Source organism: Strix aluco, chromosome W (assembly GCF_031877795.1).
Source record: "Strix aluco isolate bStrAlu1 chromosome W, bStrAlu1.hap1, whole genome shotgun sequence".
In the NCBI taxonomy this organism is placed as follows: domain Eukaryota; kingdom Metazoa; phylum Chordata; class Aves; order Strigiformes; family Strigidae; genus Strix; species Strix aluco.
The window spans coordinates 49016816-49032942 of NC_133970.1; the positions used below are offsets into that span (position 1 = coordinate 49016816).

The window sequence follows — 16127 nt, forward strand, 5'->3', positions numbered from 1 at the left end:
GCACCTCCTTGCGGCGAGACTGGGCTCCTCGCAGGCGACGCTGCTCCCGCCTCACCCCGCGGCACCGGGCGAGAGTCGCGCCGGGGACACTGTTCCCGCCCCTTCCGCCGCGAGGTGCGCACAAGCTCCCCCCCGCGCTGTTTTTCGTTACCCCGACTGTACCCCTGCTCCCCCCCTGCCTCCGTGTGGCGTGGTGCGCATGCGCGGCCACGCTGCCGGCCCGGGGCACATCTGCAGACTGACGTCAGTATACTCTGCGCCGTTCCTTGGGCGAGGTTGCCAAGGTTTTTTGCTGTTGCTGCACTAGGCTTGGCCGGGGGCCGGCAGGGAGAGGAGGTTTGCGGTTACTTCAACCAAGCTTTCCTGAGCACTTCCTGTTCTGTCTGCTTTCCTCTTCCCCCGTCCTAACTCAGATGATATTCATATGGTATTTTGCACAGAGGAGGCTGCTCAAGAGGAGGGCACCCACCCCAATATAAGCCTCTTTTTCCTTGCTCTTCTTCTTGCTCTGCTCCTTCCCCCTCTTTTTGTTGGAAAAACAAAGTGTGCAGGGTGAATTGATGGCATCCTTTCTCTTGCCAAGCTAGACTGTTTTCGAAAAACTCCTTTTAAGAAGGCTAGACAATTTCATTCTGTTGGAGAATATAACCCTGATGGTTGCTTGCACAGAGGGGAAAAGCAGAGAGGAATACGGGAATCGTCCTATGCAATCTCTATTGTTTGAAACTTACCTTATATCAGAAATTGAAGATGAAAACGGTAAGGAAGATTTCACGCTATTCAATGAAAGTTTTGCTTTTCTTGTGTCCCGAATAATGGTACGTGCAGGGCTTTGGGGAGTGGGGGAGATTTATGTTGCATTAGGCAAGGTGGATTTAGAGTAATTTCAGAGGGAAACCTTTGATGATGGGGGAAGGGGGTGCAAGGATTTTCAACCGGGAGTACTGACTTATGAAACACGGTCTCGAATAGTGAAACTTTAAAAATATTTTTTCATACTTAAGTACTAAATCGTTGGTAGAAGGAGGAGGGGAAAAAAAAAAACCCACAAAACAGCTCCCAAACCCCAACGAGAACCCACAACTAATCTGGATTGTTTTAAATTTAAAACGCCCAGCGTTGTTTTGTTGTGCCGTGTCTGTTTTAGCGGTCAGACAAGTGCATATTTTGTACCGGAGCTTGGAAGGTCAGTGTGGCCGCGGTCCCGCAGACCGATGCTGGCGGGGATGTTGGGCTCTCACCGGACTCATCAGAAAGATGGAAGCGTGTGGTTTTGATTTACTTCGAGCCGTTTGTGATTTACCAGACTCTTAATCCCGCGGAGCTGTATCTATCGGTGTGTGTCTGTCTCTGTAGCGGCTCGGGGTTCAAAGGGACTTTGGTAGGGGGAGGTAAGTAGGCTCTCGCTCCCTGGCGATGTGTGTATGCGGATTTTGTCTTCGCTAATTTTTTTTCATTGTTGTACAAGAGGGGAGAGACAGGAAGACAGATTGACTCTTGTTTTTGTTTGGGCTGCCGGTGCAACGCGTTTGGGCCAAACGCCAAGAGTCTGGGTCACACGCGTTTTATCCAAATAGATTCAGCGCTGCTGTCTGGAAATGGACTGCTGAAAGTTAACTTTAGGATTAACTCCACCACAGCAACCAGATCCTTCCCTTCAGTCTCTCTAGGGAGGAGGGCGTGGTTTAGTTTTTTGTTCTTTCCCCTTCCCTTCTGAATTTTCTTTGAGGGATATGTGTCTGGTGACCTCCAACTTCAATACTAGTATATCCCGCAAAATTTGTTTTTTAAAAAACTTTGTGTGTGTAGAGGTGTATTTGTGTGTATATAATATACGTGTTGGGCTGTGTGCGTAGACGTTTTTATAGTCTGTTGTTTTCTTGTTTGCTTTTTCGTCGTGTCCCCCCCCTCCTTTTTTTTTTTTTTTTTTAATTTTTCCTCGGAAATACAATGACAGCTGATCCCTCGACAGGGGCAGAGGGGAGGCGTGGGGTAGGCGGAGGGGAGAGGCTGTTAAGACAACGGCAGCTGCGTCCTCTCCGGGGGGTGGCCGGCTACGCCGCACATCGGGGCACGCACAGCAACACTTTTTATTCTCGCCTCGGTTTCTGATTAATACCCGGTGAGGAAAGATCCATTCTTTCCCTTTGTACGTACACCATCCCCCCTTTCCCCAGCCTCCTCCCCGTCACTCCCCGGACCCCGTTTCTTGTTTCTTTTCACCAAGTCCTTCCAAGCGCGGTCTATGCGTCCCTGTTTACACCTGGGGAGCTCCCAGGGGCACGGCTAATCCCCGGCTTTTGAAGCCCTATAGTGCTCTTCACGGCTAGCCCCGATACCTGTAATTGAATTTGTGTGATTGATGCCCGCCCTCCATATTTCCTTAGCAACTACTCGTACTGCCGGCACGGATGGCCGTGCCTTGACGCGGTGCGCCCTGCCGCCTGCCCAGACTGGGGAGGGCTGGAAGGCGGCGGGAAGCTCGCGCCCGGCCCTCCCCTGGCGGGCAGGCGCGGCGCGCGGGGGTTGAGCCGTCGAGGTGGGACGTGGTGACCCCACCCTCCCTGTCTGCCACGGAGCGGCGGGGCCGTTTCCTTCTCGACGCGTTTGTCGCTCCCTTCGGTCCGTCGGTTCCGCCCCGAAGCGTAACCCCCGGTTGGTCTGTGTGATCCGGTGCTGCTGTTTCGTGTTGTTTCGGCACCTCTGCTCCTACCACGAGACCTCGCCGCCGCTGCGCTCGCGAGAGCCTGGCGGTTCTGTGGTGGACGCCCCTGATGTGGATACCCTGGGGGCGGTGGGGCCGTGGGGCCGTGGCTGTCCCTAGGTGCGGGTGGGGGAGGTGGCACGTGTGGTGATGCTCAGCCCGGCTCTGGGGATAGTGGTCTCTTGGCAGCTTGACTGTCCTAAAACTTCATCTACCTTCAGTTTAAGGGACGCTTTAGTTGCCCAAGACGCCTTAACTATATCTCTTTGCTTAGATGGAGGGTCCCAAGGTGACTGGTCTGAGCAGTTTGACTAGCTGCACACACCCTGCCCACCCCCCCCACCCCCCTTCTGCCCCAAAGTAGTCGTCTTGTATGTGTTTCGGTGGGTAGGAATCTCATGGCACCAGTGACAGGACTGCCACTGTCATCAGTAGAAATGCCAGTGCCATGCACCCACTTTGTCACCAGCATACTGGAGACGTTGAAAAACGTCTTGTATTTTTTCTTTGCTATTTGGCAGAGCTTTTATAATTATTCAGGAACTGTGGTTCTAGGTAAATGTTCAGGAAATGGAACCATACCTGACCTTACTGTGGGTGAACATGTAGTTCAGCCATGAGGCAGAGGAAACACTTTTTATTGTAAGCTTAGTGGTGACAAAATGTGTCATCTTCACCACAATCAAAAGTGGAATGCTGAATATGTACTATCTAGGCAGATAGAAAGAAAAACGGCATAGACAGCAGATACTTTGAGGTTCTTACCTAAGTTGATACTGGAAGTACTATATCTGGAGTTACCAGAGTGCTTTATCCTTCATGTCTGTGACTACTCCTTAATTCAGAGCATTAATACAGCTACATGTGGCCTATTTGTATTGATGCTCAAGCTGGATATAGTACTTTCAGAAAGGAGGCTAAAGATTCTTCTGAAACTTTCAGCAAGCTTAATGTGAAAGGAGATTTTTCTTGTGTGAAGCTTAGAATGAGGGAGGCTGTTTTGCACAGACCCCTGAAAAGATACTTAGACGTAGGTGACTTGGATGCTGTTGACCAAGGCTTAACATGGGCCAGTGGTGTCTAAATAATGGACATTGTAGTTTACTTTCAGTATTCTGAGCTAACTAGCACCTTAGATGCTGTAGTTGCAGGAGATCTTAATGTTAGGGTAACTTATGATCAGCTTAACAGGCTGAACATGAGCTCCCTGTAATGATTTTTTGGCTAAGTAAAAGCTGTGAGGCAATGTTATTTCTATATATGGCAATAATGAGCTGTTACTGGACTACAGTGTCCAGTTCTGGTGTCTGTGCATGAAAAGGGATGCTGACAAATTGGAAAGGGTTCAGAAAAAAGACATCTGGAAACTGGATTGTACAGTGAGGTAAACCAAATAGGTTGAGCTACTTATCAGGAAGTGTCAAGAGGTGTTTGTATCAGATTATAACTATCCATGCAAGGAGAAGAAAGCAGATTAGCAGACAGGGGTAAAGCAAGATTCAGTGATTGTAATTTGAAACTGGATGTTCTCAGATTGGAAATAAGGCATATGAATGTAACCAAAGAGTATGGGATTGATTATGTCTCTTCAAAACTTGTAAAAGTCTAAAAGCTGTAATAAAATATTAGGTAGGAAAGAAAGGTTTTACATGAAACGCCAGACCAGAGATTTTCTTAATATCCTTTGAGGCCTTGCCACATGTGAATGGCATCACTAAATCCTTATGCTTCCCCAGAAAAAAATACTAAGTCCAAGCTACGATTGCAAAGTATCTCTAATTCCCTCTACAAACCCAATTAAATCCTGTGTGCCGTCTTGAAAGATATTTAAAAAGTAGGCATTGGAATGATCAGATTAATCTCATATACATGGTAATAATTAGATGCATTTTGGCTAAGAAGTTTCCTAATATTCACTGTGATGTTAGTAAATAGAATTTGCATGATACCGATTTCTTCTTGAGATGACACGCTATGATTTTTTTTTTCCTAACCTTTACAAATAATGCACTGTCTAGAGGGGTATTACCAGTCTGAATGTTGTAAATCACTCCCAAAATTTTAGAAAGGCAAATTTGTCTAGTGTGTGTATAAATGACTATGTATGCTTTTGGAAATTTGTTTTTAAACAGTTTTCCCTTCTCAGGTGTTCTCTTTCTCCATTGTCTGCCTCTGCAGAATTTGCTCTATACAGAGGTGTACTGAGAGTGCTAAGAGGACTGATTAAGTACCAGCTGACACAACACATGGTTTGGTATCCCATGATACTGGACTGTTAGTTGGCTGTGTAGACCTTCTGTTTCATCCCTGGCCATAGCTAAAGCTGCTTTTTAGTATTACTGCAATAGTGTTTTAAATGTAAAAAAAAAAAAGGGGGGGGGTAACATGTTATTTGCTCAATCCTGTGACCTGCAAAATGAAAGTAAAAATTATTCTACTACATCAAATTGTAGTTAATATATATACAACAAATATTTAAAAACTTAGAATGTGTATGATGAATAGTTTCAAATACAGAAATTTGTTCTTTGGTAAATAACAAAATACATGCTGCAGAAAGATCAGACAACTGTACTTTGGATTCTTTCCCAGGTTCTTCCTTTGTCTACCAGTGTATTGGGTCTAGTTTTCACTGCTGAAATCAATGAGTGCATAGCACTGATTATAGCTGGAACAAATCTGAACACAGTATTTGAGCAACAAGAAATCTTAATTTTATGAATTTGTGTGCCTATTTAACATAAAGCAGATGTGTGTGTCTTAAGTTGTATAGAACTAGTAGTTCAAGGTTAAGGATAATTTATGGTTTTTGTAAGGCTGTGACCTTGGACCATGAAAGTGATAATGGTTGAATATTATTTCAAAATGTTATATTGCACAGTTCATTATGATGGCTTAGTGTTTTGCAGTATAGATCTGTTTTAATAGAAAGAATTTGCCTTGACTCATTTTCTTTTGTTTTTCAGGAAAAGAAATGGAGCAAGTTCAGTTAACTATCCAGTCTAATGTCTTACTGATATCTTAAGGAATCTTGCAAATATTTATTTTGAATTGAGAAAATGACTGCAGATATAGAAGAAAATGCAGGTTGTTGGAAAAGAATACCTGTCAAAAAGTGAAACATCCAATAGTTAATTTGGAAGTAGTATAAAATACATATACCTGTTACGGTGCAATTCTGGAGTGGAGTTAACTCTGTAGCACACAGGTAGCCCTCCAAGGAGGGGGGGGAAAAAGCAGCTTTCTGTTTTTCTAAATTATGGAGTTTTTTTGGAAGATGTGGACATGGATTTTGAGCCTAGTCATGGTTTCATCAGAATTTCACAGTGACAACAGGCTTTCATATAGTTCTCAAGGTAGGGGTCAGACCTCTAGCTGACAAGAAGCATCAATTTTCACATTGTATTTGGGTAATATTACCTAAACCATGTTTATATAATTCATGAGATCATATGGGCTCGGCTCTTAGTTTTATCATGATTCATTGTCATGGAAGTTTAAATAGAGCAAATCTGATTAAATGGTTGTTTTAATTTGTTTTTGTCTACTTTTAGCTGTAGGAAAGCCTTGCAAATTCAGTAAAATGTTGTACTTGGTAATAGTTTAGAGACTTGCCATAACATCACTAATATGTTTTTAAACTAAGAAGTAAGGTTCTAATCATACTTTGATCCATTAACATTCATAGTTTTTTAATGAAATGAAGAGCAGTTTACATGTTTTTACAATATAATACTTTTACTACTGTTTTCATTCTTGCAGGTGGATCTAATAGCTTTTGTCTTTGAACGGTATCACTGGGAAGAATATGTCCTCCTTAGGTAGAATTTAGCCCCAAATGTTTACATATTTTGGGTAAATGAGAAAAATTTATATAATTAAAAACTTTTGTATTTCCAGTGACATCAGGTTAATAGGAAACTGAACATGTTTTCTTGACTTGGAAAGAAAGAAAAGAAAATTTTCTTTTATTTAGTAAAATTCTCCATCTTGCGTTTACCTGAAAATGACTTGTGATGAGATTTAGCCAAATGTGGTTTATGTTTATACTACTACTTGTTGCTTCCTGTTATATTTTCTTCTCTTCCATGCCCACTCCCTGGATTGTCTTACCTTGTGATTACAAAGAGGAATTCCTGTCTTACCTTGAACACTACCAACTAACAATCCCAATAAGGGTTGATCAAAATGGAGCCTTCCTCAGCTTTACTGTGAAAAATGCTAAACCTTCAAGAAGGAGAAGGAGTACAGACCCTTATGACCAAGAACTGGCAGCATCTAAATTATTTTTTAAACTTTCTGCCTATGGCAAGCACTTTCATTTAAACCTGACTCTCAACACAGATTTGGTGTCTAGACATTTTACAGTAGAATACTGGGGGAAAGATGGACCTCAGTGGAAGCATGATTTTTTAGACCACTGTCATTACACAGGCTATTTGCAAGACCAGCACAGTACAAGTAAAGTGGCCTTAAGCAACTGCAATGGTCTGGTAAGTGCACATTACATGTTCTAGTATAATAGTGTGCTTGTCCCTTTTTAAATTACAGAAGAACTACTTAATTGGCACATCTTTCAGTTTGAGTCCCTGCAAGAAGCAAGCAGACAGAAAGGTACCAAGACCCCTTAAAACCTGATCTGGGTCCTGGGGAAAAGTTTTTCAAGATTAATTGTAAGTACCAAGACCCATTTTTGTAGTCCTTTAGCAGGCAACATTTTCAGTGGTTACAGTGTCTGCACTAGGGCTGCAAGATTAGGTCTGTGCTGAGATCATTGTAGGTTATAAAAATGTTACACACTCAAGGAGGTGGAGGAAAGCAGTGGGCTGAGTCACAAGTATGTGAGGCTCCTGTCATGCTCTGGAAGCAGCAGCAAGGGTGACACAAGGCTCTTTCTTGGAGAGGCAGGGATCCTGCAAAGGGGTATAGTGGTAGGCTGTACTCAATATCATCCTCTACCATACAGAAATTCCACTGTCATACAGTGTTGGCAGGGCCTTCCAGAGCACTGAGTACAGCTGTTACCACTCCATTCAGATAAATCCATCACAGAGTTATTTTGAAATGATGTTTGCTACTGACAAATATTTTCACAGAATCACAGAATAGTCTAGGTTGGAAAAGACCTTGAAGATCATCCAGTTCAACCATTGACCTAACACTGACAGTTCCCAACTACAGCATATCCCTAAGCACTAAGTCAACTTTACTCTTAAACACCTCCAGGGATGGGGACTCCCCCCCTGCCCTGGGCAGCCCATTCCAACGCCCAACAGCCCCTTCTGCAAAGAAATCCTTCCTAAGAGCCAGTCTGACCCTGCCCTGGCGCAGCTTGAGGCCATTCCCTCTTGGCCTGCCGCTGGTTCCTTGGCTCAAGAGACTCATCCCCCCTCTCTGCACCCTCCTTTCAGGGAGTTGGAGAGGGCCAGGAGGTCTCCCCTCAGCCTCCTCTTCTCCAGACTAAACCCCCCCAGTTCCCTCAGCCGCTCCCCATCAGACCTGTGCTCCAGACCCTGCACCAGCTCCGTTGCCCTTCTCTGGACACGCTCAAGTCATTCAATGGCCTTTTTGGAGTGAGGGGCCCAAAACTGAACCCACTCATCGAGGGGCGGCCTCACCAGGGCCGAGTACAAGGGTACAATCCCTTCCCTGTCCCTGCTGGCCATGCTGTTGCTGATACAAGCCAGGATGCCATTGGCCTTCTTGGCCACCTGGGCACACTGCTGGCTCATTATCAATCAACCCCCCCAGGTCCCTCTCTGACTGGCAGCTCTCCAGCCACTCCTCCCCAAGCCTGTAGCGCTGCTGGGGGTTGTTGTGGCCCAAGGGCAGCACCTGGTATTTGGCCTTATTGAAACTCCTCCAGTTGGCCTCAGCCCATCGCTCCAGCCTGGCCAGATCCCTCTGCAGAACCTCCCTACCCTCGAGCAGATCAACACTCCCACCCAACTGGGTGTCGTCTGCAAACTGACTGAGGGTGCACTCGATCCCCTCGTCTAGCTCATCAATAAAGATGTTAAACAGGAGTGACCCCAACACCGAGCCTTGGGGGACACCACTCGTGACCGGCCGCCAACTGGATTTAACTCCATTCCCCGCCACTCTTTGGGCCCGGCCATTCAGCCAGTTTTTTACCCAGCAAAGCGTGTGCCCATCCAAGCCTCGAGCAGCCAGTTTCACCAGGAGAATGCTGTGGGAAACGGTGTCAAAGGCCTTACTGAAGTCAGGGTAGACAACATCCACAGCCTTTCCCTCACCCAATAAGCAGGTCGCCCTGTTGTAGAAGGAGATCAGGTTTGTCAAGCAGGACCTGCCTTTCATAAACCCATGCTGACTGGGCCTGATCATCTGGTTGTCCAAACTAGAAGATGTCCATACTAGAAGATTCCTTTTCACAAATTCAGGGGAACTCCATGTGGATTCACAGATTTGTCTGAGCATGTCAAACTGCTGGATCCAGACCTTATAGATGTTAGGAGTTGACAGTCTGTAGTGGGACTGGATAACACAGGACCTCAAACAATCTGTTTTAGATAATCTTGGGAATGTTGCTTGTAGTAACCTACTTGAGGCATTTAGCTTGTTTCTTAAATTCATGGTATTTTGTCAAAAATTTCTTGCTGGTCATTCTTATGTCTTAATGATATTTCTTACTTTGGAGCAGAAGTAATGTATAAACTGTTTAAGTTCAAATACAATGGCAAAACTAAAAAAAAAAAAGCTAATTCCTTTTAATGCTTCAAAAAGGCATTATTTCAATCTCCTTTTGCAACTGAAACTGTGTTGCGCTTAAAGAATAGATAAGCCAAAAGTGTGGTTTAGAAAGTCGATTCAGATATAATAGCATAATTTCCACTATTAATCAGGCATTCCTGAATGCAGATACAATGGAAGCATCTCTAGCCACATGAATTTTCTAAACTCCTAATTAGAATAAAGGGTAGTTGTCACTGAAATAGGTATTTCTTATGTACAGAATTTGGAGTGCTTCTTAAAAATCATTCACTTAGATTCAACAAGACCACTTGCAACAGTTTAATATTGGAAGAACAGTTTTGTTTGCAAGCAAAATTAATATATGTTAGGTTTAAAATGGTATATATATGCAGAGCTTATGTGAAGGGCATATGCAAGGAAAGTTGAGTTTCCAGTGCTTGGCTAGCTGCAGCAACTGAGCCCATGCATGTTCTGACTACCTGGTGGCAGGTGCAAGTTAAAATTTATTTGCAGTTCCTCAACTGATTGTTATTAAAATCTCTTTTTTCATAAACCACCATAGTGTTTGAGTAGATGAGATCATATGTTGACTACGCATAGGAAAAATTGGTGATACTTTCCTAACTTTTTTCACTGTTGGTACTTGAAGGAACTGTGATGATAGTTTGCAGACATTCATAATAGTTTTTGCTTATTTTATATGCAATTTGTTTAGAGAATTAATGCTGCAATTTAGAGCTTGACAATGGTGATGAAAGGGTCAAGTATAGGTAAGAATCAGGGGAAAGGCCAGTAAAGCAGATATCATGGTGGGAGGCTGTTCTAGACCACCTAATCAGGACGAAGAGATAGATGAAATATTCTATAAGCAGCTGGGAGAAGTCATACAATCACTAGCCCTTGTTCTCATGGGGGACTTCAACTTACCAGATGTCTGCTGGAAATACAATACAGTGTAGAGGAAACAGTCTAGGAGGTTCCTGGAGGGTGTGGAAGGTAACTTCCTGACACAGTTGGTGAGGGAGCCAACTAGGGAAGGCACCCCACTGGACCTGTTGTTTGCAAACAGAGAAGGACTTGTGGGTGATGTGATGGTTGGAGGCCATCTTGGGCATAGCGATCATGAAATGATAGGGTTTTTGATTCTTGGGGAAGTAAGGAGGGGGATCAGCAGAACTGCTACCTTGGACTTCCAGAGGGCAGACTTTGGCCTGTTTAGGGGCCTGGTTGACAGAGTCCCTTGGGAGGCAGTCCTGAAGGGCAAAGCAGTCCAGGAAGGCTGGACATTCTTCAAGAAGGAAATCTTTAAAGGTGTAGGAGCAGGCCATCCCCATGTGCTGAAAGATGGGCTGTCGAGGAGGACCAGCCTGGCTTAACAGAGAGCTTTGGCTGGGAAAAAAAAAAAAAAAAAGAGAGATTATGACTTCTGGAAGAAGGGGCAGGCAACTCAGGAGGACTACAAAGATGTTGTGAGGTTATGCAGGGAGAAAATTAGAAGGGCCAAAGCCCAACTAGATCCGGGGAACTACAGGCCTGTTGGTCTGACCTTGGTGCCAGGGAAGGTTATGGAGCAGCTCGTCCTGAGTGCCATCACATGGCACGTGCAGGACAACCAGATGTTCAGGCCCAGTCAGCATGGGTTTATGAAAGGCAGGTCCTGCTTGATAAACCTGATCTCCTTCCATGACAAGGTGACCCACTTAGTGTATGAGGGAAAGGCTGTGGGTGTTGTCTACCTGGATTCTAGTAAAGCCTTTGATGCCATTTCCCACAGCATTCTCCTGGTGAAACTGGCTGCTCAAGGCTTGGATGGGCACACACTTTGCTGGGTAAAAAACTGGCTGAATGGCCAGGCCCAAAGAGTGGTGGTGAAGGGAGTTAAATCTGGTCGGCAGCTGGTCACAAGTGGTGTTGCCCAGGCCTCAGTATTGGGGCCAGTTCTGTTCAATATCTTTATCAGTGATCTGGATGAGGGGATCAAGTGCACCCTCAGTAAGTTTGCAGACAACACCAAGTTGATCTGCTCGAGGGTAGAAAGGCTCTACAGAGGGGTCTGGCCAGGCTGGATGGATGGGCCGAGGCCAATTGTATGAGGTTCAACAAGGCTGAGTGCTGGGTCCTGCACTTGGGGCACAACCACCCCACGCAATGCTACAGGCTTGGGGAAGAGCGGCTGGAAAGCTGCCTGGCGGAAAAGGACCTGGGGGGGTTGGTCAACAGCCCCCTGAACATGAGCCAGCAGTGTGCCCAGGTGGCCAAGAAGGCCAATGGCATCCTGGCTTGTATCAGCACTAGCGTGGCCAGCAGGGACAGGGAAGGGATTGTGCCCCTGTACTCGGCCCTGGTGAGGCCGCCCCTCAATGACTGGGTTCAGCTTTGGGCCCCTCACTACAAGAAAGACATTGAGGTGCTGGAGCATGTCCAAAGAAGGGCAACAAAGCTGGTGAAGGGTCTAGAGAACAAGCCCTGTAAGGAGTGGCTGAGGGAACTGGGGTTTAGTCTGGAGAAAAGGAGGCTGAGGGGAGACCTCATCGCCCTCTACAACTCCCTGAAAGGAGGTTGGAGTGAGGTGGGTGTCAGTCTCTTTTCCCAAGTACCAAGTGATAGGAGGAGATAAAACTACCTCAGGTTGTGCCAGGGGAGGTTTAGATTGGATATTAGGGAAAATTCCTTCACTGAAGGGATTGCCAAACATTGGAACAGGCTGCCCAGGAAAGGGGTTGAGTCACCATCCCTGGAGGTATTTAAAAGACACGTAGACGTGGTGCTTAGGGACATGCTTTAGTGGTGGACTTAGGTTAGGTGTTAGGTTAACGGTTGGACTCAATGATCTTAAGGGTCTTTTTCAACATAAATGATTCTATGATTCTACTGGAATCCAGTTATTCCAGTAGTGAATCAACAGCAGGGAGTTGATGTAGAAAACAGCAGCAGGAGGAAAGCTTTGACCAACAGTACAATGTCCTTATCTCAGAAACAGCTTTGGGATATTTAGAGCATATATGGAGCAAGTGGTCTTATGGCTAATCATACAGGTCTCATCACTGGAGAAAAAAACAAAACCAAAAGCCAAATAAAACACAAACCTTTTAAAAAAAAGTTCATGCATAATACTTTAGAGATCAAAGGTGTGGTAGAAATTTATGATTCATCAAATCAGATTTCAATGTAGAAGTTCCTGCTTCTAGTCTTCTACCTGATTAGTAGCAGAAAGTTCCTGGTGCAGAAAGTCTATACATTCAGTATTTTCTAGATACAAATACCAGAATTTTTTACTTGGCAAATATAGGTGCAGGAGTCTGTCTGGGACTATTCCCCAATATTTCTATAGCTGAAAGGATCCCAAAACTGGATTATCTGCTAAATTTCAGTTTTAATTGCTGAAGGTTCAGGAGATTGTGTAGTTGGCCTGAAATCTCCCCTTTCTTCTGTAAACCACTTCCTGTTTGGAAGAAGCTGAGTTCACAAACGTGAAAGTTATGAGAATAGAATATCTACTATTCTGTACTGTAGTATGAGGGGAAAAAAAAGTTCATTTGTTATGGAGAATGAGGTCTGGTACACAATCTGCAACAACTCAGATGTGCCAGAGGTTTGTGGCAAGACTTTTTAAGGAATAAATGCATTGTAGATAGTGTAGTCTAATATTAATAAATTGATTTTAATAACTAGCTCATTTTTTTTGGAATTAAGCATCTGGATGTAAAATGCTGAATGTTTTCCCTGAATATTTTTTCTAGAATTAATCCTTCATGTGTTTTTTCTTTGATGCAGTATGTGTCATTAAGTATCTACTGGTATGGCATCACAGAGTGATATTGGGTTTACCCTTTGAGCCAAGGCCATTTTGGCTTGGCATCACTTTCAATGGATAGGAATCACATAGTTTTGGAACATCTCTGCAAGCAGATTGTTTGTTGTATACCAAGAATATATCTTTCTTACCACATCTACCAAAAATGATAGGAAAGAACTTCAGAAATAGGACAATGATATTTTAATTCTTTTCTCATTGTGTTGCTTATAGGCACTTACTCCTGCTCCCGATAAAGCCAGTGGAGGAAAGCTGGCTCATGCACTGTTTTCTGTGTTGGCTTATAGTTGTGGATTTCTTTAGAGAAATAAATGATAATCAAATGTTATTTAAAATTAAGCTTTTTTAATAGGAGTTTTATATTGTATCTTGCAAGTTTTTATTTTCTTCTTTTCTCCTTTAAGCATGGAGTCATTGCTACAGAAGATGAAGAGTATTTTATTGAGCCTTTAAGGAATATAACAAAAAATTCTAGTAACTTTAATGATGAGAATGGTCATCCTCATGTTATATACAAAAAGTCTACCATGCACCAGCAACATCTCTATGATCATGGTCACTGTGGAGTCTCAGGTAAATGAGTATGAGTGTCATTCCTTTTGAAAAATTATAACTTAAGACTTATTTTAAAATATCTTGTTTGGTTCACACATAAAGTACAGCGGAGAATGTAGCAGTAGGAATCCTCCTTTTGGGTGATGCAGTGACTACTGCTGAAAAGTAGTTTTTGCTTTTTTTCAGATTCAGATAAAGTGTAGTGTCTTTTGAAAAATAAGATACTGGGAGTAAGTCTTGTTTTATTCCTGTGTTGTGGACAGTGGTAATGATGAGCACAGGCTTCCTCAAAATGTGCTATAAATGTACTTCATACCCCAACTGGAAGGTGTGACTGAGTGACTAAGTATTACAGCTCAATGTTTAGTAAGTGTTCCATCTCATTTGAGGAAACTTGATGTGTAATAAATATGTGTTAGTATTATGATTAGTAATACATTTGTAACTGGAGTCCACATCTTTCTCATTTACAGAGGTTTATGGTGTTTTGATACTGGCTTTTGGTTCAGTGGGTTAACATGATAGTTGAGTGTGATATACAGATGCCTTACAGGAAGGATTATATATTTTTGATTGAGACAGTTTTAACTTCAACAAAAAACAATTTTCAAGTACTCTTTGACATGATTTTCACTTGTTTAAACTCAAGCTGAAAACCAATTTCTTGGACAGCTTGGAGTAAATCTGACATTATTTTAGAGCACTAAAATAATGCTTTTATGTAATAGAAAAATGTTCTAACCTTGTCATCTGTTTACATCTCAGAAATAGCTTGTACTTACAGCTGTCCAGGACTGAACTTTTATTCCATAAAATTCAGTGCATAAGGGCAGGCTGACAAATACTTGTCTCAAAACAGTATCACTGTTCATTGATGTAACTTATTTCAGCTTCTTTTGGAGGTTGTAACTTTTACTGGGACCAGATGACTAAATTTACAGTGCAGATTGTCTACAAAGGCCCATGCTTGGGAGACATTTTTTCCTGAATGGTTCAGTTAACTGTGTTTAGAATCTACTTGTAGTGAATGTCAAACTTTATGTATGTACGTTTGGAAGTGTTATTCCATTTATGTGCTTCTAATGATTTCAAGACAATTCTCCTAACTACTACTGCCTCCTAGCTGATTGTAAAATAAGAGTACAAATGTATGTAGATGCTCCAATTTATGCATTTTACAACATACATCTGCGAAGCATCTATCTTTTTCTTTTGTTTTGTAGGGAATGCTGTCACTTAAGCTTCTTGAAATAAGTGGAAGGATCATGAAATGTAGGACAATGCTATTTTTACTATTATTACTAGAAAAAAATGTATTGGCCTCTGTCAGATGTTATCTTTTGGATTAATGCTTAGGAAGTCACTCTCCTCCAAGTGAGGATGAAGCAGTGGCAGCTAGTTTGATCACGTCGCATCCAAATGTTCTGGTGGTATCTGTTGTATGGATCATGGATCAATCAGAGCTATACATCTTGTGTGCATTTTTTGTGAAACATGCAGTAATCTTTAGTGTTTGTTTTTTTGCATATTTGATGCTGCCTTTATTCTTGGAAGCTCCTGTGCATTTTCTGAACTTTCACATCTGTCACATCCTGAAGTCCTTAATAATTGAAATACAAAAGCACTATTTCTTACAAGCCTGAGACTACTCTTGTGTTTATTCATCTCGGTTTCTCCTTTTTCTGTTGTTCTGTGTGCTTCCATTCTATGAAAATTTCTGAAAAACTTTGCTCTCCCCCAAAACTTCAAGGTTTTATTTTTCCAGATGACATGCTGTTTTAATGCTGTTCTCCTAGGTACCAAAACCTTTTAAACCCTTTTTCTGAGCGCTGTTTCAGCTTTATCCCAAATTTGACATGGCATCCAAAGCATCCCCAGAATATCTAAAAAGTAAAATCAAATATTAATTTTCAGTTTCTCAGCTTTTAGATCCTAGGACTAAAGTCAGGTTTACAGTAATAACTTTTTGCTAGTAGAATAAATCTTTGGGGCATTTGACTGTTTTTGGAAGTTTTAAACACTCCAATTTTGTTGTTGGTTTTTATTTATTTTAAGAAGTTTAAATGCAGTTGTAATACAACTGTAACTGCATTTTTGCCAGCATATAATTTATTTTGTCTGGGAGACTGATTTTTTTTTTTAGCTCTACCTTCAGACCATTTTTGCCAGTACAACATGCTGGGAGGAATCTGCTTGTGTAGCTGTGCCACAATTCACAGTCTGGCAAGTTTCCCCTACTGTAATCTAGACCTAAATTTATCATGTACCTTTTCTGTATTAGGGAAGTGGTCAGGATTTTGAAGTGTTGATGGAGACAAAAGGAATGTTATTTCTGAC

The 16127-nt window shown here is 42.8% G+C and overlaps 1 protein-coding gene across 10 annotated transcripts in view; it reads left to right on the forward strand.

The window, feature by feature from the left end:
• Nucleotides 1-416: 416 nt before the first annotated feature.
• Nucleotides 417-16127, forward strand: part of LOC141917562 (A disintegrin and metalloproteinase with thrombospondin motifs 6-like) — a 135414-nt gene continuing 119703 nt past the window's right edge. For 4 of the 10 annotated variants that reach the window (XM_074810848.1, XM_074810849.1, XM_074810850.1 and 1 more), the window contains exons 1-2: nt 6327-7197; nt 13640-13808. In XM_074810848.1, coding sequence (XP_074666949.1) covers nt 6721-7197; nt 13640-13808 — 646 coding nt within the window. In that variant the 5' untranslated portion in view covers nt 6327-6720. Of the gene's footprint in view, nt 760-1323; nt 1392-5670; nt 6061-6326; nt 7198-7267; nt 7378-13639; nt 13809-15013; nt 15063-16127 lie in introns of those variants that run through there. The other 6 variants (XM_074810851.1, XM_074810853.1, XM_074810854.1 and 3 more) reach the window with 4 other exon arrangements.